Below are 27,179 nucleotides of genomic sequence, written 5' to 3' on the forward strand. Positions count from 1 at the left end.
AAAATTCATATATGTATGCAAAAGGCAAGGAGAAGAATGAAGCAATCTTGAGGAAAGGATGGACTCAGGACCATAGCTGGCTTTCTCTGGATGTTCCAGTTGGAAGAGAAGACCAAACTTAGGGATGCTGCCAGCTGTCAACCAATCTTGGGCCTTTGGTGCCAGTTGTTACAGAAGTTACTGAGTAGCTTCTGGGGTTGTTGTTGGTGAGAGCCATCCGACTGTTTATTTCAGTCAAGGGGACTGGCTTCCTGGGCAGGGTGCTGCAGGTGTGGGTCAGAGCCCCACCTTATATATGGCCTGGCCACCGTCCATCTGCACGTTCCCTCTCTCAGACGCACCAGTCTAACAGTGTGAGCCCCCTGCCCCGTGCCGTGGGCGACCTCACAGACGCAACATGCGTGCCCTGCTCTGCACGGTTCCGCAGCACCGAGTACCGAGCAGGCGGGATGAACCGCGGTCTTGGGCCCTGTGTGCTGTGACTCACGGGGACAGGAGAGGCCACGTCCTGTTTCTGGTCACGCAGCTGGGTTGAGTCTCTGGAAATGCACAGAGCTACCCACGGGCAGTGTGTACACTCTGCTGTGCACAACTGTACTTCAACAGAACATCTGAGAAGTTAGTGGGGAGAGACAGCCATCGAGCTCCACTGGTGAGATTCCCAAGATGTTACAAAGGAATTCCACGGGTTGCTTCTTTCGTGAAATATTTTGCCAAAGACGGACAGTGCTTCAAGTGTCCTCCCGACCTAGGAGAGTTGTCTTCCCTCGATTTTTCAGAACTATTAAGAGTAGGGACTATAATTCCAATAGTTTTGGTAATGGCAGAATTTTCACCAGGGCCTGTGTGCAGAATGAGTGAGGGCCTGGGCGGGGGTGTGTGTGGCAGAGGCTGTGACAGGAGCCCCCCAGGTAGAGGGAGAAGAGCCCCAGCGGGTGTCCAGGGACGGCCGCGCGTTCAGATGGGAGTCTAGCTGCACCACAGCGGTCCCCTCCCACGGATGCACGTGAAGGTGCGGGTGTCGTCCGAGCCTGCATCCGAGCCTCCGTCCCCGGGCTCCTGGGGTTGGAGAAGTGCTACCGTACTCAGTCCCACCTCTGGTCCTCAGCTTCCCCACCTGGACAGGCTCCTCTTCCACCTGCGGAATCGTAACCATCCTCGGATCCACCGAACCCTCGTTCCTGAGCTCACGGCCCACGCCGTGACACCCGTACCTCCCCATGGCGTCCCCAACCTCGGCAGCGTTCCCACGCAGGCTGAGGACAGAGCCTGGGGCCCGTGCTGACGGCGCACCCCGGGTTGGGCCTGACCCATCTGGGCACCTCCGCGGTCCTCTTCCCCATGTGGGGGTCCCTCGACTCCACCACCCCCTCTGGAGACCACGGGCCAGGCACACTCGCTTCCACCCTCTGAGCGTTCCTGGCTGACTCAGTGTGTGTTCACAGCTGTCATTACTGTTGTCTCCAGCTTGCTAACAGCATCCCATGGTGATGGGAATAACAAAATATGAGTTTCAGACTTTGCAGAACATTTTCCCTCGAAGGAGCTCAGCATACTCCTGTTTGTCCACAGAGCCACCTCATTATATTCACGGAGAAGTAGGGGAGAGGGGTACGGAAGTGCAGAGAACCTTCCAGAAGGGCCAGCACACAGGCGGGAGACCAGGCCCAGGGCCCCGCCCTGAGGCCCCCGTCTTCCTGCCTGAGGCTGCCCTGACTCAGACCCACCAGGCTTGTCTCTCTGGGTTGCGGGTGGGGGTTCTGGTGGCCGGGTCACTATGAACGTGGCAACAGGATCAGGCCTTCAGCCTCCGCCTCAAAGATTGCCCGCTGCTCAGAAGACCCAGAGCACACCGTCCCTCCCTGGCTGCTGACCAAGGACCCAGCTTCTCAGGCCTGGGACAGCGCTCACCCTGCTGCAGGGCAGAACCTTCTGGAAAGAGCCGGTTGGATGGGTGATGTCTCAGAAGCTCAGAGGCAGACATCCCCAAAGCCCACGGGGTTGCTGCTTCTCCCAACACACTTGCACTGACACACACACTCAAGCATACACGCTTACTCTCACGCACACACAGGCACGCACACCCCAGGCCCTGGGGTTGAGGTCATCTTGACGAGCCTCCTCCACCCTTCACACCCTTTGGTTCTGAAAGCCATCGTCTCTGCCTCCACGGAGAAGATGCTGGTGGACTCTCTATTCAGCCTCAGTTGTCTTCACTTTGTCCTAGAAATACGCTTCCCACCTCCCCCCACCCCACCTCCCCAGCCAAGCGGTGAACATATAAATCTCATCCTTGAGAGCAGTGGGTCTGAGGACTCCCTTTCACCCAGGTCCCGGGGGAGCCATAAAGAATTGAGAGGCTCAGAGCAAAAAGGTCTAGGTGGTAGTGGTGGTGGGGGGGAGGGGCCCGGAGGAGAGGGGGCACCTGGAAACCGGGGAGAGAGAGGGAAAACCGTGGCCTCAGAGATGAAGTGATTTACACTGAACAACACTCAAAATGACCTTTGCAATTGGTAGTAGGCAAGTCAAGGGGCTGAAATGCGGACTTGAGTCTGCTTTGTGGCTTGAAAAGTGGGAAATCCGAGAGAGAGAGACAGGGGTCGTGGTGGGGTGATCTCTATGGGAGAGGAAAGCTGAGCCGGGAAAAGGCTTGTGTGGAAGGTGAGGACCAGCAGCTGAGGATGGCCATCAGGGGCGGTCTCTGGTGAGACACTTCTCCCAGGAGAGGGGAGAGGCTGTGTTGAACCTGAGGGTAATACATAGAGTGATTTAGGTGCGTGCTGGTGGAAACATCCAGAATGAACCCGTGTACATACCTGTGCAGATAAGGCACAGTCATGTCTCCTGGGAGGTGTGCTCAGGCCTTTGTAGACTAGATGTTGCTCTGGCCCGGCCACCCTGATCTGCCCTGGATAAAACCCTCAAGGAAGAGCCAATCTTTGCAGCCAAAGTGGCTCCTCTGGAGAAGAGTGCATTTCCACCTTTTCTCAGCTCGTTTTGAAAACAGCCGTCGTGATTGCCTCCCTTCACGTCACTCTGGCAAAGCCCAGCTTTTCACCAGGGTTTCATTCCTAGCCTTGAAGGACATGAGACATTTGCTAAAAAATATTTTTGGTAAATTTAAAGAAAAGCTTAAAAAAATAACTTCGGACTCAGATTAAGGAATGAAAAAGTGCATAGGCCTGTTCTGTGGGGATCGTGTAAGTGAATTTGTTTATTGTAAAAACCATGAGGTGTCCGAGTGGTCTGACTTGAAGCCAGGAGGAAGGGAGAGCTTCTTGCCCGGCTTCTTTGTTTGAAAGACAACATCTTCCTCATTCATCTCCCCCAGATTTCCAGAGAAACGAAACTGGCCAAAGACTCCAGATGTTAATTTTCAGGTTGCCACGGTAACTCGTGACAATCCTGGAGACCCTCCAATCCACTCTTAGAAGGCAGTGCTCATGCACAGGCTGTGGGCCCGGCGGTGATGGTCATGGGTGGCCTGCTCTCAAGGAGATCAGTTCCAGGTGGACATACAGCCGACAGGCAACAAGAGGCAAGTTACTTCTCGACACTCAGGGACAAGGGGGCCACTTTCTAGTTGGTGGTTAGGAAGGTCTCACGAACACAGCAAAGACTGGGGCTGAGAGTGAATGGGAAGAGAGACTGGCCCTGATGAGGGGTACCATCTGAACCTTCCAGTACATAGGCCTTGACCCAAAAGATGGCATGCCTGATAGAACATGTTTCTGTGAATCCAGAATCCAGATCAGAGTCCTGGGGAGTCCTCCAGAGGTCAACAGGGCAGCCACCTGCTACTGTACAAAATTGAGAGGTGGGTGTTTCAGGGAGTCAGTTCACATTCAGCCCAGTTTTCCTTGGGTTGGAAGAGCCATCCACCTTCAACTGCCCAAAACAAGCAACAACAACAATGGTTTAAGAAGAGAAAACATTGAGAAGACTTGAGACAGAAGCCTGCCACCATTCTGGCCCCTGAGTGCTGCTGGCCACCATTAGCACACTGAGGAAATTTTCCATTCCACGCAAAATGCAGGACCATGTGAGCTAGTGGGCTCATCCTCCAAGCAGGAGTCCAGCACCGGACAGGGTCCTCAGGGCCAGAGGCTTCAGAGAGGATGGCAGGAGGCTGTTTTAGGAGAGATACGGGGTGGGCCGCTCCCCCAGTTGCCCTCCCCGGTCCCGAGCCTGGGCAGCCTCCCCTCACCCAGGGCCCTTGCCGCTGACCCCACCCAGCTCCGCCATCACAGCAGCACCCACCAGTGAGCAGATTCCAGGTGTCACAGGTGGAAGAGTACATGAGGGAGGGAGGCACCTGGAGAAAGTGCAAAGGGGCTGGCAGTCATCTGTCCCTGCCGAGGAAACCAGCCTGGCTCAGCATCTGGATTGCACGGCACCTGAACGCCGCTGGCCACCACCGCACGCTGGCCACCACCACACGCTGAGAAGGGCGCTAGCCCTCGACCTCAGGGGCGGGGACGCAGGGCCATGCCACTGGGCACCCTCCCCCTGGCTGCAGGGCAGGGAACCCGCGAGGACCTGCTGCCCAGAAGCAGCTCAGGGCAGAAGCACAAGTCACCATCTGCCTTCAGATGGCAGGACGGGAACCTGGGCTTCTGCCGCCTGCTCCCCGTCCATCAGGCTGCAATGCTGGGGGCCTGGACGTGTGCAGATGCAGGAGGCGGGGAAGGCCAGGGACCATTCCAGATGAATGGCAACAGCGGCAGGAAGAGGGAGAGGCCAGCCCAAGCAATGAGTGTAGCCCAGCCTCCTATGCCCTGGGAGGACTCGGGCCACTCAGGCCCAGCAGGCGGGTGGACTGGGTGCAGACTTGCTGACTGGAAGCAGGTCTGCTCGGAGGACCGAGTGAGCAGAGAGCTGTCCCAGCACCACAGGGGCTCCACGGCATCCCCACGTCCACTTGCTAGATATCAGAGCACCGCAGACCCCGATCTGGGACCACAGCCTCCCTGGAGCTGTCCCATGCAAGACCACACCCTCCCGGCCAAGAGGGTGCCTGTGTCCTGTCCCACCCAGATGTGTCGGCACTGGTGAGTGCGAGCCTTCTTCCTGAGAGCGTGGAAGTGACTGGAAATTCAGCCTCAGGGTGGCTGGATACCTGCCGCTCTTTCCAAGGCCCCCCTCCCCCCCACACCAAGACTTGCTCCGTAACGATCCACACATCGTTGGCTGGATCTAAGCTGATACGGATGCTTCCTGACTTCCGAGGTGCGGAGGTGTGAAAGCGTGCCTTCTCCACCAGCTATGCCTGGAATTATTTCCCTCCTCGTGGTGTGGCTCTCTGGTCTCCAACGTACCAGCTTTACCCCACCCACACCAGGGACGCAGCTGTGTGTACGAGTGGACTCGTGGTCTGGACCGGACGGACGTCTGCTGCTTCATATGCCGGTAGTGTCAAAGATCTCGCTCCAGAAAGGTCGTGATCGTTCAAGACCGCCATGGACACCGAGATTTCTTGTCATGCGTATCAAGGAAGGAATAACGGGTGGAATAAGTAGCACTGGCCCTGGACCTCAGGGTGAGAGGGAAATGGGGAATGAGCGCACAGAATTCTGATCTTAATAGAACATATTTAATCTGCTGCCACAGGCACTGAATATTATGCTTTCCTTAAAACTGATAATCACGAGTGAAGAGGAAATCTGCCATCCACTCCTGTTGACCAAAAGCTCAAAAAGTCACCTTGACATGTATGACAAGACCACGTGTGAACCCGGCTCAGTGTTTGTTGACGTTTGGTCCCAAAGGAAAGTAGGAAAGTGAAATCACTCAGTCTTGTCTGACTCTTTGCAACCCCATGGACTGTAGCCTATCAAGCTCCTCCGTCCATGGGATTTTCCAGGCAAGAGTGCTGGAGTGGATTGCCATTTCCTTCTCCAGGGAGATCGTCCCGATCCAGGAATCGAACCCGGGTCTTCTGCATTGCAGGCAGACGCTTTACCGTCTGAGACACCCCTCCTTATCACGAAATTCCACCACAAGGGGGAAATAAGGTGGGAAATGTGTGTTGGCCACTTGACACACAGTAAGAATCGTGTGCAAGCTGCATCTACTGCTCAACTTGTGTCAAAGATTTTTGTTATTTGAGAAAATGATGACTAAAAACATGGAAAGGAATGGAAATAATAAGGAAAACTGATGCAGAATAAAAGACTCGTGTGTTTGCCCCCTCACTCACCACAAGGCCGGCTGAGGGCCCAGAGCATCTAAGGCCGCGCTCACTGCCGAGCGCAAAGGTGTCTGTGCCCTTGAACTGATGCTCTGCTGGGGAAACGGAGATGGAGGATGAGCCCCTGGGCTCCGGGAAGGGCAGAGGGCAGGGACTGGGAGGGCCTGCACAGCTCACACTGGGCCCTCCCTCCCCACGTGCCCAGAGACCGTGTCCTGACGGCAGGGTGGGGGCGCCCTGCACCCCGGTTAAATCAATAGTGTCACGGCCAGAGCCCAGCGCCATCTCGCAGCGCCTCCCTCTCAGGGAGGCTGTGACTTGCGGGGTGGCTGTGACTCCTCTGGGTTAGCAGGGAGGTGATAAGCTGCGATGCCAGGCTCTGTAAGTGGCCACTCTGGCAGCTCTGACGGTAGAACACCCTCACCTGCGCGCACCAGCACGGGGCAGAGGCCAACCGTGCACCCAGCTCGGCGGCCACGTTTCCTTTCCGGCTCAGGCCTCGTTTTCAGACGGGTCAGGATGGCTCCGAGGACCTGCGAGGCTCTGGGGGGTGGTGGGGCCCCCCAAAGGCCGTCCCGCTAAAAAGACCTCTCTCCCAGCCACCTCCCAGGCCAGAGCCGCCGGCTGTCCCAGACAAGCCTGAATGAAGTTCCAGGTCTCTACACAGGAACCCAGCGTAGAAATGAAACCCAAACCTTGACTCTGTGCTGCGCTTCTCCTCCTTCTTAGAAAGTCATTTGACGAGTAACACGAGCCATCCTGGAACGACTGGAAACGCTGCCAGTGTGGACCGGTCCACGCACTCCTGTTTATCCCGCTGATAAATGGTCTGCTCCTGACGCTGAAAGTCACGCTGAAATTAGCTCATTTTAAAAGAATTTATTAAAAGGTATTGAAAATGCAGAGCCATGGAGTAAGTGAATGATTCTCTGACTGAGAGGCTTATCATAGATTTATTTCCTTCTCCCAGCAGGCCTCTGTGGCCATGTGATGGCTGGGCGGTTCTGTCCGGCTCCTGGTTGGGTTCACAGTGTTGTACACGCCCTGCATCCAACCGAGAGACGAGACCAGAATCCCGGGCTGAGCTGGAGTGACGAGGTTCTCATGCTTGTTTCTCCAGGTGAGGATTCCTCCAGGGGCCTCTGCTTCACTGACTTTGCAGACCTGAACCCAGGAAGCAACCGTGATAAGTGACTCACCTTATTTTCATAACATGGTGCAGTCTCCCATCTGTTGGCACCCAGGAGGGCTCAGGTGTCAACAGCACTGGCGTCCATTCTGGACACCTCCTCTCAAAACCTTCAGGCAGTGCCTTCTCCCACCCAGACCTTGTGCATCCCTCCTGGGGATACAAGTTGTTCTTACACTGAGTTCTCTGTTCCTAGTTTCCATCTTCTTGGCCTTTTGTCTAAGATCGAGAGGCCTTTGTTTTTTGCCTCTGGGTTTGATCCCTGGGTCGGGAAGATCCCCTGGAGAAGTGAATGGCAACCCACTCCACTAATCTTGCCTGGAGAATCCCATGGACGGAGGAGCCTGGTGGGCTGCAGTCCACGGGGTGGCAAAGAGTCAGACACAACTGAGCGACTAACACATCAGGTATTAGAAAACGTTCCAGCTTTCTCCCAACCTGCTGGCTGGCAGTGGGGCCCCTGGGGATGCACCCTTCGGGGACAGGGCTGGAGGGAGGCCTGGCTCTCCCTTCGGGGCCCGTGAGCCCCCGGGCGCCCACATCCTCTGCCTTCACTCCCTCCTCCTGAGTCTCCGCGATGTTTATTTCACCGGGCAACTTTTCACAGTGACAAACCATCATCCCATGATTGAACTGAGCTCCGATTATGGAAATTGCCAAGAGGCCCGACGGAAGGAGAACGTGACGTGATGCCTCTCTGAGGTCAGGGCCGGGTCCCTGCTGCGGGCTCCCGGGTGCATGGGGCTCTGGACGAGGGCGCAGGACACACATGGGGCACCTGCGTCAGGCCACACACCGCCCGCCGCGCCCCTGCCGCCCCGCCCGGCCCTGCTCCATCTCCAGCTATGAGCGGCACCAGGTTTCCCGTCAGCCGCTGCCATGTCTCCAAATGGCTTTTCAGTGTCAGGCATATCAGGAAATTAACTCATCAGGCAGTGACAGCTGCTAATTTTTTCCCCTTACATGTCAGATGGATCGCCCGCTGAAGCTAATAATGAATCACCAATCCCTGATTAGAAGGTGCTTCCGAAACGTATAACTGCCATCTGAGCGAACTTTTTCCTTCATGTAAAATGATATCACCCTAGAGGAGCAAAAAAGGGATTGTATCCTTTAGCAAGATGGAGCAGGAGGAGGCTACTCGAATGCGAGGGCCGCTCTCTTCCATGGTGGGCTAAAATTCAACAGGAAGAGGAGGGAAGACTCCCCGCTCTTTCTGAGGTTTACTCCACGAAGGGCCTTTCTCCTTTCCTCATTCTCCTCCCAGAACCTGCTCTGGGTTAGGATTCGAAGCTGGTTCTTCAATTCTTTCCTGACACCATTGTTTTATGTTCAGGATCACGATAGATGTGCTGTGACCGAGATGCAAACGCTCCCTGCTGTTAGGGAACTTCCCACAGGCCCAGCTACCAGGCAGCCGGGCCCTGCTGCACAGAGCGGGGCTGGGGCTGAGCCGCCATTGGGTGTGACCAGGGCCAGGCCTGGACCTCTTTGTGCTCTGTGCAGTGGCCTCTCAGCACCAGGAGGCTGAGCAAAGATTCACTGAGGCTCCTCCGGGGTGTCTTCTAGCGCTCTGGGCTCATGTGTCTGGGTTGAATGGAATTTTCAGGGCTCCACTGATACCATCTTACAGTCACTTGGTTCTCAAAGCCAAGAAGCAAATGAATGCTCTCTGCATCTCTCAGGAGATGCAGGTCTGTCTGTTTGTGGGTTCCCTGCCTGTGGGGGGACTTGGTTCTCAAAGCCAAGAAGCAAATGAATGCTCTCTGCATCTCTCAGGAGATGCGGGTCTGTCTGTTTGTGGGTTCCCTGCCTGTGGGGGGCTTGTTTTGGAGGACCCTCCCTCCCTCTGCTCCAGGCCTGAGGCAGCCCCGAAGGATGCCTGGCTGAGCCACACACCTCATTTAAGTGACCTTACACGGCCAGAACTCCCTTTGTACGGAAAAGCTCTTGCGAGCTCTTCATAAACACAAAGCCTTGCCCACCTTCCGGCCTGGAAGCTGGAAACCTCAGCCACTTCTGTATTCTACCTTGGACTGAGCAGTCCCAGCCTCCCCACCAAAGGTCCTGGCCGGGGTTTGATAAGAAGCTGTTCCTTCTGGGCCATGGTCTCCAAGTAAACATTTCTGTTGCTCTGCTTTTCACTGCTTCAGAGTTGTGTTGTCTTCTCCAGCCCAACCTCCAGGAAGCCTCAGGCTCCTCGCGTGCGCCTCATGGAAGATTGTGCTTCAGGGAACACGCCGGCACGGCGATGGGCCGTGCCTCGTTATTCCAAGGCCCACGCTTCTGTACGTGTTTCTTCAACACCCTCACATTCCAGCAGTTGTGTAATGAGAGAGAAGAGAGAGACCACATTAACCCAGCTCTACAGGTAATTACAGGACACAGGAGCCTAGTGAATCCTCTGCAATCCTTCTGAGCCTTGAAACACCTTCTGGACAGTTTTTTTTTTTTTTTTTTAATGCAAAGGCCTGCTCTTTTCATTGTGCATACAACACGATTGCTGGTTTGACACTGCAGGCTACACTGGTTTTATGAAGGATTAAATGCCACCTGAGACATATTTATCCTAAATAAATCACAAACGGTAAACTGCAGCATGTCAGTGTCAACACCCAGGACTGCAGCAGAAAGGTTAGCCATACAGGACTAAGCGCGGTTAGGAATTAGCATCCAAGCTGAAGGCTGCGGTCTGCAGCCAACGGGAGGAATGATCAAGAAGATATTTTCCCACTGAAAATCATCCCCCACCTCCACTTTTTTTTTTTACATGTACGAGAAGCTTGGCGAGGGGCATCACTTTGTAAAGGTCATCTTCCTCTCAACAAAACAAACCCAAGTTGCTGCTGTCACTGTTTGCTGAAGACAGTGTTGGAGAGGAGCAGAACTGCCCTGCCATTTTTAAGAATCGGGGGCAAGTCATACCCAGCTAATTATGAATTGCAGTGTCAAGCCTGAGATTTTCCTTTTTTTAATTTTTTTTTGGAGGGAGGTGCCTGCAGATGGGTGGGACCCAGGGCTCTGAGGACCGGGTCAGGGGAGACACAGAGGGTTCAGGCACCCGGCCAAGGCTGGCTTCCAAGCTGACCTCTCAGGGGGCGTATAAACAGGACTGTGATGGAAACCACAACAGTACCGTTTTCTCTTCCTTTTCTCCCTTCTGCTCTTCACAATTTTAAGATGCTAACCACAATAGGTGGTGATTGCAGCCATGAAATTAAAAGATGCTTACTCATTGGAAGGAAAGTTATGACCAACCTAGATAGCATATTAAAAAGCAGAGATATTACTTTGTCAACAAAGGTCCATCTAGTCAAGGCTATGGTTTTTCCAGTGGTCATATATGGATATGAGAGTTGGACTGTGAAGAAAGCTGAGCGCCGAAGAATTGATGCTTTTGAACTGTGGTGTTGGAGAAGACTCTTGAGAGTCCCTTGGACTGCAAGGAGATCCAACCAGTCCATCCTAAAGGAGATCAGTCTTGGGTGTTCATTGGAAGGACTGATGCTGAAGCTGAAACTCCAATACTTAGGCCTCCTCATGTGAAGAGTTGACTCATTGGAAAAGACCCTGATGCTGGGAGGGATTGGGGGCAGGAGGAGAAGGGGATGACAGAGTCAGGATGGCATCACTGACTCGATGGACGTGAGTCCGAGTGAACTCTGGGAGTTGGTGATGGACAGGAGGCCTGGCGTGCTGCGATTCATGGAGTCACAAAGAGTCATACACGACTGAGCGACTGAACTGAACTGAACTGAACCACGATAGACTATGTTACTGTCACCAGAATCTGCCTGGGTCATGGGCCAAACGTGGAGCACACAGCACCAGGGTGCAGAGATGGCCAGCAGAACCCAGCACATTCAGCATGGGTGGAGAGGGGAGTCGACGCTGGCCGACGAGGAACAAGTACTCTTTGCATTTTATGGCTGCCCGTCAGTTGGCTGCTGGAAAGAAAATGTCATCCTTCTCTTTTAGTGCTATCCGTTTATTTCAAAGAAAAAAGAAACAGAACAAAAACAACCTTTGGGTTTGGGGGACGGGAGGGTTTTACAATTTTGGAAGAGAAGCAATTGAATTAAGAAGCGGATCACCTGGCTATGAATTCGCACCCCCAGTGGAAGGGACCCCATAGCAAGGCACACACAGGCCTTGGGGGGCCAGGGCATGGCTCCCTATCACTGATGTTTGATGTCAGCTCTTTCACACGGACATAAATCACTGATAAATCCTGTGAAAATGATATCAACATTAAGAAACATTTGTTATAAAAGCAAAATATTGATACAAACAGTATTTTTCAGAATGCACATTTCATATAGACTTTATTGTATGAAACTAAGTCAAAATTAGAAGCATTGGGTTTTCTTAACTAAGGTTTATTTTAATAAACGTCAAGGCTTTTCTTAACCATAGGCTTAAGGAGGAATCTTTTAAGCTGAAGCAACCCGGGCAAGGAGCACACCTACAACGTATGGAAGAGGAAGGCGGTACACAAAACGAACAGGCTGCCTTTGGTCTGGGGACGCTGTGACCCTAACATTTCCAGGAAAATGAACAGGAGCAGGCTGCTTCGACGTGGTACTGAACGTAGCTGCAATTTTTAACCAAACATGTAATGAACTGTTGCAGTGGGGACATGCTGGACTGCACGGGCAGCGGTGTCTGAAGCCACTCTTCCATGGCTAGGGCACGGTCCTTTCACAACTGAAATGGGAAAACATTTGTGGGAACAAAAAAGAAAACAACTTAACTGCTCGGCACAATGGGTAGAACACGGGTTAGAGCAACAGAAGAACCAAACGGTAACCAGACTTGCCTCGGTCGGCCCCGCCCCGCTGCAGGCCGCGCTCCTGCGTGCGTGCCCCCGGCGCCGCGTGCACGCGGCCGGCGCAGGGCCATCCCCGGCCCCTTGGACGCGCGCTTTGCTGGCGGGTGCAGGGCACATGGCCTCCTATGCTGGTCTCTCAGCCCCCGGCCTCAGGCTTCGTGGACTTCGCTGCTGTCTCTTTGGCTCTGGATGACCGCGGCGGCCGGGGAGCCCTCCTGGGTGTAGATGACCATGCTCGTCAGCTGTTCGGCTCCACTGGGGACCACGGCCCCGGCCTGCAGGAGCTCCTGGGAGCCGGCCGCCTCAATGACGGTGTGCGAGTACACGGCCGGCTCGTCCTGCACGCCGGGCGGCAGCTCCGTCACGATGTAGTGTGTGGCCCCCTCGGGAAAGCCGCCGCCAGACTCCTGGACCATGGCCTGTACCAGCTCTTCGGTGACGATGATCTGCGAGATCTCGCTGTCCGCTTCGGCCAGGTCCACGTGCGGCCCGCGTGCCTCGGCCTCCTGCATGATGATCTGGGAGCCCTCGCGGGCCAGCATGTGCACTGTGCCCTCTTCGTTGACGATGACCTGAGTGACGCCATCCTTCATCAGCTGGCCAGCCGCGGCCGAGTCGCACACAGCGAACTGCAGCATGCCCTGCACCACCTTCTTGAAGGCCACCTGTGCACGCTCCTGCGACGCAATCACAGCGGCCGGCCGCACCAGCTGGGTCAGCACCTCCACCGGCTCTGTGGCGGCCGCGCCGTCTGGCCCGTCGTGGAACACGTGGATCTCCGGGGCTGCAGGAGTGGCTGCCTCCGGCCCCGGAAGCTGCACCAGCACGTCCCTGGGCCCAGCCCTGCCCTTCTCCTCGGCCGCCGCCGGGCCCTCCGCCCCTCCCAGCTCGGTGACCGCGCACAGCAGGGCGTCCAAGGCGGAGGCTGCGTCGGGCGGGGGGACGCCGGCCTCGGCCAGGCCTAGAATCTCCTGCTTGGTCACCTGCTGAATGACGGCCCCGCTGGGGCTGAGGGGCTCGTCCATGCCATGCCCTTCCATGGAGCCGCCCACGACCACCACCTGCGTGGCTCCGTCGGCCAGCGGCTCCGGCAGGCCCGGGCTGGGAGCCCCGCTGCCCCCTTGCGCCCCGCTCTGCCCCGCGGCGATGACCTGGCCGTCCTCGGTGATGTGCACCACGCGGGCCACCTGGCCGGCCAGGGCCAGTGTCTGCAGCGTGGCCGCAGCCGTCTCCTCCACAGAGGCGTCCAGGGCGAACTCGCCCTCGTAGCCCTGGATGATGATGACCTGTTGGACCGGCTCTGGTGGAGCCGCCGGCCTCCTGCTGCTCCGCAGCGGCCTGTCCTTGACGGGAGACTCCTCCGCCAGCGCGGCCGCCGTGAACGGGCTGTCTGTCTCCACGAAGGTGGCTCCCTGGCCCTTCAGGCGGCATTCGTAGGACTTGGACACAATGCCTAGGGGAGACAGGGACCAGTTAGAGCCTAGAAAAGTGACTTTTAGGATTAGAAGTAAGATAGTTCTTCTGGAGAAGCTGGAAAACCTCAACAGAAGCATCCCCATGACCCATGACTCAGATCCCCCAGCTGCCTGCGTGGGGGAGCTGGGGGTGCTCAGGGCCTCGATGGGTGCTCCCAGCAACACAGAGCAGGGCTGTGCTGTGAGGGGGAGATGCCTACACCCCTGGCTGACTGTCCAGATACAATCTCAACAGCCATGGTCCCCTTCCAGTTCCTGCGAAAAGAATATGAGGCATCTCCTCAGTCATGGTCATTTCTAATAAGATGTTCAGTAGCTGGTATTAAGAGCATTTTCCTTTTAACTCAAAGGAAAATCTTTTTTCCATGTCCCAATATTAGCTTACAGTGTATCTGTTTATTCGACAAGAAGAATGAAAGCTTTGCATACTGAATTTATAAACTTGCCCTTGATAAACACCAGCTGTGAGAGTTTAAGGCCCCGAGCGTGTGGGCCCCTGCTGCATGTCAGGTGCTGAGCCTGGGAGTAGGGTGGCCAGCCTGCTGGGAGCGGTCCACGGCGGCCGGGCACCCAGCACAGACTCAGGGTCTCCGCTGTCTGGCGCTCGGGGGCAGCACACAGGCCGCCTGCGTGCACGGGTCCCACCGTGTCGCTGTGATGTCTGGCCAAGCGCCTGGCACGCAGCCGCCCTTCAAACCATGGAGAGGACCACCACGCTCAGGCTCTGGGGAAGGATACTCAGCAAGAGTTGCAGAGAGACAGCTGCCCAGCCTGCCTGAAGGGACAGGAACACCCAAGCTCTCCCCCGGGTCTGAGTGGGAAGAGCCTGGAGACAAAGCACCCAGGGCAGCAGAGGTGGGGTCTGGGGGTGGCCGGGCCGGCTCTTGGGGATCACAGGCTAGGCTGGGACCAGGCTGTCAGGGCCCCCTCTGCAGGAGGCACTAAGGCACGTGGGCCACAGTCTGTGCAGAGAAGACACCTGTTGAGTGTTTTTAATCAGGAAAGTTAAGCGAGTGCATCTGTTTGAGAACTGTGATGGGGGCCCAGCGTTTATTGCCGTAAATACTGGCCCTGCCTTCCCCATGGTGAGCACCCTGCTATCGTTTCACGAGGAGATCAGCCCGAGGGACCAGGGTGCGTGCCAGAAGCAGGGGTCTGGAAGTGCAGGGCGTGCGGGGCCGGGGAGAGGGCGCCTGCGGGCTGCGGGTCTTGGCGCACCTGGCCGTCCCTGTGGACGGCGCCTGTCCCTGCAGTGTGGACACCCACCGCCCGCCCAGGGAAGGCAGGGCAGCCCTGAGCTGCCTTTGGGCTGAGAGCATCAGGCCCACCTTTCAGGCCTCCCTGCCGTTACAGAAAGGGGGCTCTGGCCGCAGAAGCGAGGAGGATGTCGTCAGGCGCGTGGACACCGTTCCCCCCAGGCCACCTGCGACACAGGCGAGGCTTGTTTAATAACTCGACAGGGAAAGCTGAGCGAAACCTATAGTCATTTTCATAAAAAAGAGACTATTTAAACAGAGCTCCTGTTTTCTCTTTCAAGTCCCTAATTCTCTATTAGTTTCTTATTATCGCCTCCTTCCCTCCTAAGTGAGCGTGTGCTGAGTTGCTTCAGTCTTTGTGACTCCACAGCCCCCCAGGCGCCTCTGTACATGGGATTCTCCAGGCAAGCACACAGAGTGGGTTGCCATTTCCTCCTCCAGGGGATCTTCCCGACCCAGGGATCGAACCCAAGACTCTCATGTCTCCTGAACTGGCAGGTGGGTTCTTTACCACTAGCTCCTCCTGGGAAGCGCTAAGTGAGAGAATGAGCTCTGAATGATTTCTTATCTCAATGGCAACCACATTTAAAATATTTCACTTCACTCTCCCTAATGTAGGTCCTTTTTTAAAGAAGCACACTTTATTCTTACCGAGGGAGAAAAAAGGATTAAGAATTGTTGATTATTGTTGCTAACATCCCTTAAAAATAGGACAACTATTTTGCTTACCGCATTGGTGCCATTCTGTGAGAAAGCGTTTACTTTCAATACAGAATCCACTTTAAGCAAAGACCCAGGGGCAAGGCCTGCCTTTCAGCAGGAACAGCAAGTCAGGCCAGATCCACAGAAGACGCTTAATTATATTCTCCACGAGGACACCTGGGCTCACTGCCCCAGACTGGGAACCACGTATGAACTTTTAAAAATGCAAACTCCCGGCATTCAGTGTGCTGCTGGGAAGGGTCACTGGTTAGGATTTTCAGGAAGTCAGGCCACTGCATCCCTCTAACTCCTGAAGCCAGAGGGAGCCTCCCCATGGCTGGGGTCAGGATCAGAGGGGGCTCCTGTGCCCTGTGCTTTAACCTCATCACATGGGCATGTTCTGAATGTCAATCCTCCTAAACTCACTCCTCAAAGAGGGCAGAGCTGGCCTCAGTGCAGGAGCAGAAGGCCTGCCTGGTGGGTGGGGCGCTCCACAGGTCCTGTGTCCACCCCTCCATGCAGGCCTCAGTCTCAGCTGGTGGGGGTCGCCATCTATGCCCAGTTTTCTCCCAGCTAGGACCCCCCCCCTGATTATTTAACTTATATGCAGAGTACATCATGTGCAATGCCAGGCTGGATGAAGCACAAGCTGGAATCAAGATTGCTGGGAGAAATCAATAACCTCAGATATGCAGAAGATACCACCCTTATGGCAGAAAGTGAAGAGGAACTAAAGAGTCTCTTGATGAAAGTGAAAGAGGAGAGTGAAAAAGCTGGCTTAAAACTCAACATTCAAAAAACGAAGATCATGGCATCCAGTCCCATCACTTTATGGCAAATAGATGGGGAAACAATGGAAACAGTGACAGACTTTATTTTCTTGGGTTCCAAAATCATTGCAGATGATGACTGCAGCCATGAAAATAAAAGACGCTTGCTCCTTGGAAGAAAAGCTATGACCAACCTAGACAGCATGTTAAAAAGCGAAGTCATTACTTTGCCAGCAAAGATCCATCTAGTCAAAGCTATGGTTTTTCCAGTAGTCCCGTATGTATGTGAGAGTTGGACCATAAAGAAAGCTGAACACCACTGAACACCAAAGAATTGATGCTTTTGAACTGTGGTGTTGGAGAAGACTCTTAAGAGTACCTTGGACTGCACGGAGATCAAACCAGTCAATCATAAAGGAAATCAGTCCTAACTATTCATCGGAAGGACTGATGCTGAAGCTCCAATATTTTGGCCACCTGATGTGAAGAACTGACTCATTGGAAAAGACCCTGATGCTGGGAAAGATTGAGGGCAGGAGGAGAAGGAGACGACAGAGGATGAGATGGTTGGATGGCATCACCGACTCACTGGACATGGGTTTGAGCAAGCTCCGGGAGCTGGTGATGGACAGGGAGACCTGGAGTATTGCAGTCACATTACTGAGTGACTGAACTGAACTGAGGTCTCCCTGATCTTTTGTCTCTGGTCCTTGCCAAGCTCTTCCTGTGCTACCCTTTGACCCCTCTCCTTCCCTGTACTTTTCTACTTCGAATGCAACATTTCACATGTCTTCATCACACTCAGAACCTGATCCAGTTGGCTTCTGCCCATTCTTTAATTCCAAGGTCATTTTGTTTATAATTTGGAGGAGAAAAAAAGAAATATGGATACAAAACATAAAGAAATCAGCCTTCCAATCACCCTCCCCCATCCCTAACTGATTGAGAAGAGGACCTACTGCCCTGATGGGACTTCCCTGGTGGCTCAATGGTAAAGAATCTGCCTGCAGTGCAGGAGACCTGGGTTCAATCCTGGGTTGAGAAGATGCCTTGGAGAAGGGAATACCAACCCACTCCAGTATTCTTGCCTGGGAAATCCCATGGACAGAGAAGCCTGGCGGGCTACAGTCCGTGGGGTCACAAAGAGTTGGACACGACTCAGTGACTGAATTGTGCCCTGACATTAACAAAGGAGGAGCTGCTGTAGCTGGAAGACACGAGCACCCCATCCTCGATGCTCCCTGAGGGAGATGCTACATGCTTGAGTCCAGGCAACTCTTTCTTTAGTCTGCAGCAGGATTGAAGTTACAGAATTATCCTCTGAATCCTGGGGAGCACAGATAATGATGCTACTCAGAACTGCTTACTGAATTTATCTGAATCCGGAGGTGGGTTAAGCCACTCCCAGACCATTAAAGTAAACTACGCGGGTAAATACTGCTGTCACCACGGGTGTGACTATGCTCATCAACACCAGCACCTTCACCTCGGCTCCACGCAAGCCGGCGACTCCATCACAGTTCATAAATGCGGCCGCAGGTCCAGCTTTGATTCAGCAATTTAATAACTTCGAGTGCTGTCAGTACTGCTTTGAAAAATAGCACCTATAAAATGTAACAGCCTCAATCAGATTGGAAAAGATTCACCCACTGAAGATTCTTCCATTTCGTCCATAATGAATTAATGTTGAGCTGTGTAGAAGTTCAAGCGTCATTTAAACTAATGTGAATCTCTACTGTAACTTTACATTCTAACCCAGCTATGAACAAGAATTTACTGGGCACATCAACTTCAATTTTTGAGATCTTTCGAGTAAATATGAACTGTAAAGTTCACCAATGCAAACGGCCCAATGGACACAGTATCTGGAGCACAGCAAGTTTGTGCCAATTTTATCCACAACTGCTTAGTCACTGTTACTGCTTCAAAACTGCACACACATCTTTAACAAAGCATGGATACTCCACATAATATTTGTATGTCACTTGGCATTTATCAAAGACAGCGTCCAGTTTCAGTATGCTGATAGTAGCTAAGCAGTAGGGTCTAAACCAGCCCTTTCTGGATCTGCTTCCAACAGGACAGACAGTAAGAAGATTTGTGTAGAAGGTGCAAACGCAGGTGAGATGGGCCTGTTTATGAGATTCCCAACTCACTGCCCGTTTCCTTTCATGAGGACAGAAGAATTTTACTGCCTTATCATAGCCAAATGCATTGAAAGTTTGCAACTCAGCTGAAATAAAAAGAATCTTTTTTGGGGCGGGGAGTGTGGTGGGGGGCGCTGAGGTGTTGTTTTCAGGGAACTGCTCTTTAATGAGCTCCCTTCTGCAGAAGATCACTGTCGCGAGCACTCCCTCCTGCCTTGTCCCCTTGGAAGGGAGCGTCTCCAGCGCTGAGACCAGGAGCCCTGCCAGGCAGGAGCGGGGTAGGGGGGTGAAGCTGGAGACCCACCCCCGCCCCCTGCAACCATGCCTGCGGCTCTGCTCTGCGTCGCAGAAGCCACAACTAGGGTTTAGCTCCTGGCTGCTCCCTTTCTGTGGCGTGTTAGCCTTTCGTTGCTGTCGTCATTTTTCCTCACAGAATAAATACCTTATGCTTTTGTTAAGCTTACATTTAATTAAAATGTACAGAATTTGTGCAGTAAACTCGAATGAAACAAATAAAACAAGGCCCCCTCTCTTGAAGGCATACGTTGTGAATGAAAAATGTCATTACAGACTAAAAAATTTTGCCGTAAACAGGGCCTACAGAGAGAAGTTTCCCCTGTAATGACATCCATAAAATACTCAAATGGCACTTTTAGTACCATCCTGAATATGGCATTTTCTGTGCTCTACACACAATCTAAATGGTTTGATCATAGAGCATAATACTCCATTGGGTTTATAGAACAATCAATGTTCCATAAAATGATGTATTTATCCAATAGTAGGCTCAGCAGTTACTGGCGTATGACATCGCAGGACAGAGGCTGGGCTCCTCACGGCTCACGCGCGGGCTGTAAAACTTGTCTCACCCACTCCAACAACTTCATCTCATCTGCGTCAAGTAATTTGTTGAAGACTCAGCTTGGCTTAAAAAAAAACTTGTAATAAAAATTCATGGAATTTTCAGGAGAACGAAAGCCGATGACAATAGAAAGGTCACATTGTGTCTCCACTAAAGGGGTCAGAGGTCACCAGCAGTTCTAAAACCGAAAGTAGATTTCATGCATCGTGTAGCAGATAAAGATGGCATTAAAAAGACTTGTGCGGCTGAAATGTCGGCTGCGTCAGGGAAGCCTGTGCTAATATCCAACGTGAGCCACTGTGCCGCCACCAGCCAGCATTTATTTTAAATTTCTCAGCTGCTCCTGCAGTGGTATTCCACAGTGCTAGGTTATGTCTCAGACACTGTGTGTGTTACATTTTATATTTTGGGAGGGCACTAAGCTTTGAAATGCTAGGCTGCCTCACTGTCACAATCAAAGCACCTCGAATACGATGCAATTAAAAAAGCAATGCCTTTCATATGAAAATCTGAGGCACATATGACACTGTGACTCTTAAGCCACTTACGGTTTTCCTCAACTTCAGTTTTAAGATGTGATTTTAACAAGAATGTTAAGAAATCATAGTTAATGTCTATTAAAATGAAACAATATTAACAGATTATGCTAATAAATTAGAGCCATATTTTAATGTCACAAAAGCTTGTAAGTTTCTCAAGTGAAAGCTGGAAAAATGACAAATTAAAATTCAATGAAATATAACCTTTTAGAAATTTCAAACCAGGGAATAAATTATTCGTATAATGGCAGTCACCAATAGTATAGCCAATCACATCGATATCAGTAACTGCTCTGTAATGGAGTCATTTTCTGGACAATAATAGTTACTGGTATGCTGGTGTTCCTGCACGAAGGCCCCAGCAGCACCCCCTGCAGCCCGGCTTGAAGAAGTCTAAGAGGCACAGTCAGGGAGTTGCGCCCAGTCCCCTACACGCAGAAAGCTCCGCAGGCTCGACTCCCTACAGGAAACCCCGACCCGGTCCTGCAGGCAGCCGATCACAAACAGCGTGGCCCATGATCGCAGCAGGCTGTGTACCAAAATGACAATATGGCAATTTCACCATCTTTCTCTGTTTTCTTTTGGCGAGAACAAAGGATGGTCGGTACCTTACATCTCATTATTTTCAAGGATTAGAAACGCATTTTGGTCAACGTTAATAAAATTCACACACAGGTTAGAAATACTGAGGTTGTTGGAGACACAAAATTGAAATTATCTTCGGATGCTGGCATGCTTGTTAGTGTGACCACCATACCGGTGGGATGTATTTCAGAGCTCAGGCATGTGCTGGTCATTCTGAAACCAGCGTGCCCTGGCCTAAGGATGTGTTTAAATACACGACAACACGATAAATAAGAGGCACCCTGCTAAGTACCTGCTTTATGCCACAAATAAAGGCTGTGTCACAGAGTTACAGTAAAGGTCACTGCTCTGTCCTCAAGTTCATGAAGGCCATCGTTTGATAAGAAGAGATGAGGAAAGTTATTATTCTGTAAAAAATTAACTGTAGTCCACATCTTTTCTGAGAGACTCTTTGACCTAAGTTCAAACACAATTTTATAAGCTACCTGTTTAACTGCAGGGAATATGTACAATAAGGCAGGGCCCAGATTTAAGAAACAAAAGCCTTAGTCCTCTTCCCCTCAGTTATCACTTAGGACTAGTAATGGTAAAGATAATCATATAAGACCCATGAAAGAAATTCTAAGATGCTCAGGAAAAACCATGAATAAGTTTTATCTCCAACTGGAAATACAGGAACAGACAAGTTTCTACCTTTGCGTCTCCATGGGCATTGAAGAGTGACAAAGGATAAAAGACAATATTTTACCTTTAAAATCACAAACCCTAAGAGATGCTGTATTGCGTCAGAACCTTAGGTGCAGATGATCACTGGCTGCATGGAGATCTAACGGGAGTTATGCAGGCAAACCTCCCTCAGGCCGCTTCAGAGCCGGGCGTGGCGGCGGGCATGGTGACTGTTTCCCTGCTGCCAGGGCCGCGAGGCTGTGGATCCCTCAGGATGGGACCCCAGAACTTTGGAGATCTGGCCCATGGGGCAGAAGTGCGTCATCATGATTCACAAGGGGGATGAAATGGGACTAAAGTCAGACAGTGAAGAGCTCTGATCTCAGCCTTTACCTGCCAAGAGCACCCCTAACGCCCATCGGGTTTCCTAGTAGAAAGTGCTCAGACGTCTTGAACAAGCTGGGAGGGAGGGGGCTGCCCAGGGTCGTGCCCTTGGCATCCCACATGCGTTCTGGGGGTCAGGGCGGGCCTGGCTGCTGCGGGGAGCCCGCCTGGGACACGTGTGTGGTTCCCCGGGAGCCCTGGCGTCCAGCCCTCCAGCCCGCGCCTCTGGCCTCACCCGTGTGTGCTTGTGGTCTGCTGACGAAAGGTAAGCCGCATGCCACACCCTTGCACTTGGAGCTCGGGCCTTGAACAAGCGGGTGGATTTTAGGCTGGCAGCATTTCTGAAGGCCTTCAAAGACTCCAGAGGAACAGCAGCCTTGTCTGCTTACTGCAGGGCCGTCTCCGTTTGACTTAAAGACGTCAACTCAGACTAGCGCTGCCATTCTTTCTGGAGTTACGGCCTCAGAAAATTAGGAAGCCCAACGTCCTTTTCCTGAGCATCCTCGGCCTGTCTTGTAAAACTCCCCGTAGAGATCACGCACTATTAAGAGACAAGGCCTCCTTTTCAGAAGCTGTAACTGTTACGCGCGCTTAGAAGGTAAAATCACGCAAAGAAGTCCAGTCAATGGTGTTCGTGGACCTCCTCTAATGCGGCTGAGTTCACAGGCCAATGGCAGATAAAACTGGCCTCCTGTGTGTTTCTGGCAAACCCAAGGAAAAGATCACGCTAATTGTTGTAGGCATGTTCCAACTGCCTGTGTTTCAAAGTATCTTCCTGTCTTTCCTGAGGAGATGAGAGGAAGTAGATGACTGTCTCCACTGCAGACACTTGTGTATGAAGGTAAAAAGCAAACTACTCCTCAGTCACAGCACAGAGGCACCATTAAAATCGAATTTACAGTAGGCAGAACCTGCAGCTGGGCAAAGCTCACTGTTAGTATTTTAATTATCAGCCAGGCTTTTGGAGGCCTAACATCTGCTCACAGGCGAGCAGTGGCAGCTGCTGGTGTAGACTTAAAACAATGTGAGTTTCTTCTCCATGTAGTCAATTAATCATCCATTCTGGGTACATGGCTGCTACCTTTCCTGTGTGTGAGGGCCCCGAGCATCCACTGAGTGGGTACTGGGTGGAGTCCCCCTGCTCCCGAAGACCACAGACACCCTGAATCTGGGGACCGAGAACACGGGGACACAGTGCCCGGCTGTGGGCGGTTGGCACCAGGTAAGGTTCACAGTGAGGGCCTGACCACCCAGCTCAGGCACAGGCAGAGCAGGCTCTGACCGGAGGCTGTGAACATACGAGTGAGCAGGGGCCGTAGATCTGCCCTTTCCAGGGTCCACCAGACTGATTTCGGGGAGCAACGGGTGCTGTCCTGCTCTGAGGCTGGCCCAGCACATGGCCTTCTCTGCAGTGAGCACAGGACAGAGGTGGGGTCAGGGTGGGGAGACTGCTGGTCACCGTGGAAGAGGACAACGTATTTCCTCCTGAACCAGTGAATTCTACCATCTTTATTTTGAATGTCTTCCTAAATACCCAAGTAAAACTCCTCTGTTAAAATTGCAGGGTATCCCACATGCCTGGGATAATCAAGGCTAAATACTCATTTGAAAGTATCAAACAAAGTCCAAACGTGGAGGCCTGAACCCTTGCTTTTAAATGAATGGAATGAATGAAAATAAACTTACAAATTACAACACTGAAACAGCAGCAGCTGAAGCCTCAGTAGCTCTGAGCGCCAGTAGCGTATGAGACTTGATCACTGAAATGTAAGTCAAGGAGGAAGTGCTGTGTCGGGGATTCTGCAAATCCACTTCAAGTGGACCTCCAGGATGATCTGGAATCTGGATACAGATTCTTATGTAGCACATAAAAATATGTCTAGTACTTTAAAAGCCAATTAAAAAGGGGACCTATTATACCCATATACATGCAATATCATATCCCAAAGGGAAAGAAAACATATCAATTTAATTCTTCAAGAATAATGACTGTGCACAAGCAAAATATGTTATTTGCAAATAAGTGCTTGCAAATAGCAGGCTCTCTTATCTTGTCATTTCAAAACAAAGCAAACATTTTAAACGTAATTATAAAAATGTATGAAAATACCCCCGTTGACTTTTTTAACGGCAGAAAATGTCAAGGATTCCCACATCAGCTCATGAGTGCAGCTCTCAATTTAGAAGTCAAGCTGAGAACTGGATTCCCATGGGAGAACCAGGAAGTAGCTAGTTGATTCTTTCCGGCGCTGTGCTTTGGGCCAACAGAAGGGCTGGGTTTGGTTGGAAACTGCATGCGTGGCTGCTACCAGCATGGAGGTGGGGTCCATGATAACGAGGGGAGGCCTCCCCCAGGCAGTGTGTGTTAGGCTGAAAGGAGATCACAGTTAAGGAGAGAGACCAAGGGGACCCTGATAAGTGCAGAAAAGTCAGAGTCAGAGGAGATGACTAGGTGGTCAAGACCGTGAGTCTCAGAAAGCAAGTAAGAAGAAGGTGATCAACCACGTTAAGTGTCAGGAACACCGTTGAGACTAGAAGCAGCTCTTCAATAGGTAACGGATCACCAGGAACACCGTGAAATTTACCCCCCAAACTGAGAGTCACAGGGGTGGTAACTGGACTGAGCACAGGACAGGGTGCAGACCTCACCCCGCCGCAGATAAACCTGGACACGTGTCGTTCTAGTTCCACAACTACCACGAGGACACGACCTCGGAGCACACGAGCACTGAGTCATGAACCCTCACATGTGGCATTAATCAGAACACAACACGGTTAGCGGCTTCGCGAACAGGAAGGAGGAAAGGGACGCATTCAAAACTTGGAATGACGCTCACAGGAATATGGAAATTCATATGTTTTCCTTCACCCCTATTTATTATTAAACGCTGTCAAGTATTTTCCTGAACAGAAATGTCCCACTCTTTCTCGGAGTCGCAAGACAATCAGAATGACAGTACTGAATTAATTCCTCATTTGCTGGCTGAAAGGAACTCGGAGCTGCACTGCCAAAGGGCAGAACCGGGAGAAGGACACCACGCGTCTCGGCGTTTGTGCACGTCCGTTTGATTACTGCGCTGTGTTATCCTACTGGCCTAGCAGCTGCTGTCTCCCTTTATCTGCAGAGCGCCAAGGCACCCGTTAGTCACTAAGCCCTGAGAAGTATTACTGAGTATCTGGAATTCTTAACAGAAATTCCAGGAAGTCAGGTGGATAAATCACAGACATAAAATGAAGGGAAAAAAACACCTCCTAGGAAAGGTTCCATTAAAGGCACCTTAAGAAGCTGTGCTAACTGGTGCCAGCCCAGGGGCCAAGGTACCCCCACCCCTCAGGAGCCGCTCTGCAGCCTCCTGCGCTGGGCCCCGGTGCTGGACAGTCCAGCCTCACCTGCCTTTCTTCCAGGTGCTTTGAGTAACTTCTGTTGTCTGGGCCTCCTTCTTACTGCTGCTGCTACTAAGTCATTGCAGTTGTGTCTGACTCTGTGCGACCCCAGAGACAGCAGCCCACCAGGCTCCCCTGTCCCTGGGATTCTCCAGGCAAGAACATTGGAGTGGGTTGCCATTTCCTTCTCCAATGCATGAAAGTGAAAAGTGAAAGTGAAGTCACTCAGTCGTGTCCAACTCTTAGCGACCTCATGGACTACAGCCTACCAGGCTCCTCCGTCCGTGGGATTTTCCAGGCAAGTGACTTGCATTGTCTGGAACAAACACTGCTGGCTTCCTCTGCTCTTATATCTGACCCCGTCCTGCTCGTGAATTAATGACCATGCATCAACCATGTCCACCAGCTTTCCCTACACAACATAAGCAGCCCCCCAAATTGTAACTTAGGCAGCTCACCTCACTGAGCTTAGGTTCTTTCTTAGAAACACTCTTTTATCATTCAATTCTTGGTTTTATCGTCCCACTTCTTGAATTTATTTATACATGTAGATAAATAAATAAATAAGTTCAAAACACAGGATGATAAAAAGGGGCTTCCCTGATAGCTCAGTTGGTAAAGAATCCGCCTGCAATGAAGGAGACCCCAGTTAAATTCCTAGGTTGGGAAGATCCATTGGAATAGAAGATCCCATTCCAGTATTCTTGGGCTTCCCTTATGGCTCAACTGGTAAAGAATCCACCTGCAGTGTGGGAGACCTGGGTTCAATCCCTGGGTTGGGAAGATCCCCAGGAAAAGGGAATGGCTACCCACTCCAGTATTCTGGCCTGGAGAATTCCATGGACTGTACAGTCCATGGGGTTGCAAAGAGTCGGACACGACTGAGTGACTTTCACTTTCACACATGAAGAATCAGAATCCTAAATATTCTGATATGCTCAAAATTTGCTTGAATTTTGGATATAGCCTTATTAGTAAAGAAGGCTTCACTCCTTTTCAATCTACAAAGAAATGGTCATGAACACAACTTATCTGGCCCAAACTTAGCTTGGACATACTGAAGGTCAGAGGGCAAGGGGCATTTGGGAGGAAAAACAGTAAACTCTGATAAGAGACTTTTTGGCTTAAACCCTCACATGTGGAAGAATATGTGGACCTAAAGAGGGAGAACCTGTCTAATTAGGTTTAACTTCAACACCATGAAAACACTAAGGAAGAGAGGCCAACAGTGCCCGGGTTCTCTGCAGGGCCGCCCAGGGGCTGGCCAAGGAGGATCTTGAGTCCTGGCTGGTGGTGGCGGGGTGGGGAGGTCTCTGCTGTGCTGACATCAGGGTGCTGTGGACTGGCTCCACTTTCTAACCACTGGATGATGAGTGGATGCAACAGACGTATCAGAAGGATGAAATGCTCCCTGGGAACGCCCAGATATGAGGCAGAGGGGAGTGAGGCCGTGTGAGCTGAGTGGGCAGAGATCTCCGCAGGGGCTCTGCTTCCATCCGCCTTTCTGAGGCAGATGCTCTCAGCTTCCCCGTGCCGGAGAACCCTGTGATTCTAGGACAAGCTGGTGTTCCTGGGGCCATCTGAGTAGCCTGGCCTCCACCACTGTCCAGTCTACAGAAAATGGCATCACATCATTGGTCTCGCATTGCTGCCTTTAAAAAAATGATGTAGCAGAGTCAGTTCTTTCCTGTTAAGCTATGAATCATAAACATTCTCTTAAATATCTGATGCACCTCCACCTCCACAGTACAGTAGCTGATTGAGTTATTTAGATTTGGAAATTAATGGGCTGATGGTAGCGTTACAGCTCAGATGGATTTACAGTTATCATATTTGGCCCAGTGTTATTTCACATCAGAATTCTGATTGTTTGAATGGAAATTCAGAAATATTAAAAAGAAGCCATGTTAAAACTGGCTGGTTTATCACATGCAAATACTGTGCATTAAGATGGAAAACACCCATTCATGAAGATAATGAAAAATGGACATCAACGCAATACAATAACACATTGACGGATTCTGAGACTTACAGAGCAGTGGGTTTCTTCCTTCTGCTTAAAAGGAAGAAATGTTCTTCCAACCCCACCCCAATTCATATTTGATCTGCAATCCAGCAACAAAGCCCTGTGGTCTGTCAGCACAAAACCTTATAAAAATGGCTCAAGGTTTTCAACATTCGAGTTTCCGTGTTTTAAAA

The 27,179-nt window shown here is 51.8% G+C and overlaps 1 protein-coding gene across 1 annotated transcript in view; it reads right to left on the reverse strand.

The window, feature by feature from the left end:
• Window positions 1–11,685: 11,685 nt before the first annotated feature.
• Window positions 11,686–27,179, reverse strand: part of ZNF407 (zinc finger protein 407) — a 388,042-nt gene continuing 372,548 nt past the window's right edge. Inside the window, exon 9 of the mRNA XM_061399513.1 lies at window positions 11,686–13,663. Within this exon, the coding sequence (XP_061255497.1) occupies window positions 12,360–13,663 (1,304 nt within the window). The 3' untranslated portion in view covers window positions 11,686–12,359. The remainder of the gene's footprint in view (window positions 13,664–27,179) is intronic.

This window comes from Bos javanicus, chromosome 24, assembly GCF_032452875.1.
Source record: "Bos javanicus breed banteng chromosome 24, ARS-OSU_banteng_1.0, whole genome shotgun sequence".
Taxonomy (NCBI): domain Eukaryota; kingdom Metazoa; phylum Chordata; class Mammalia; order Artiodactyla; family Bovidae; genus Bos; species Bos javanicus.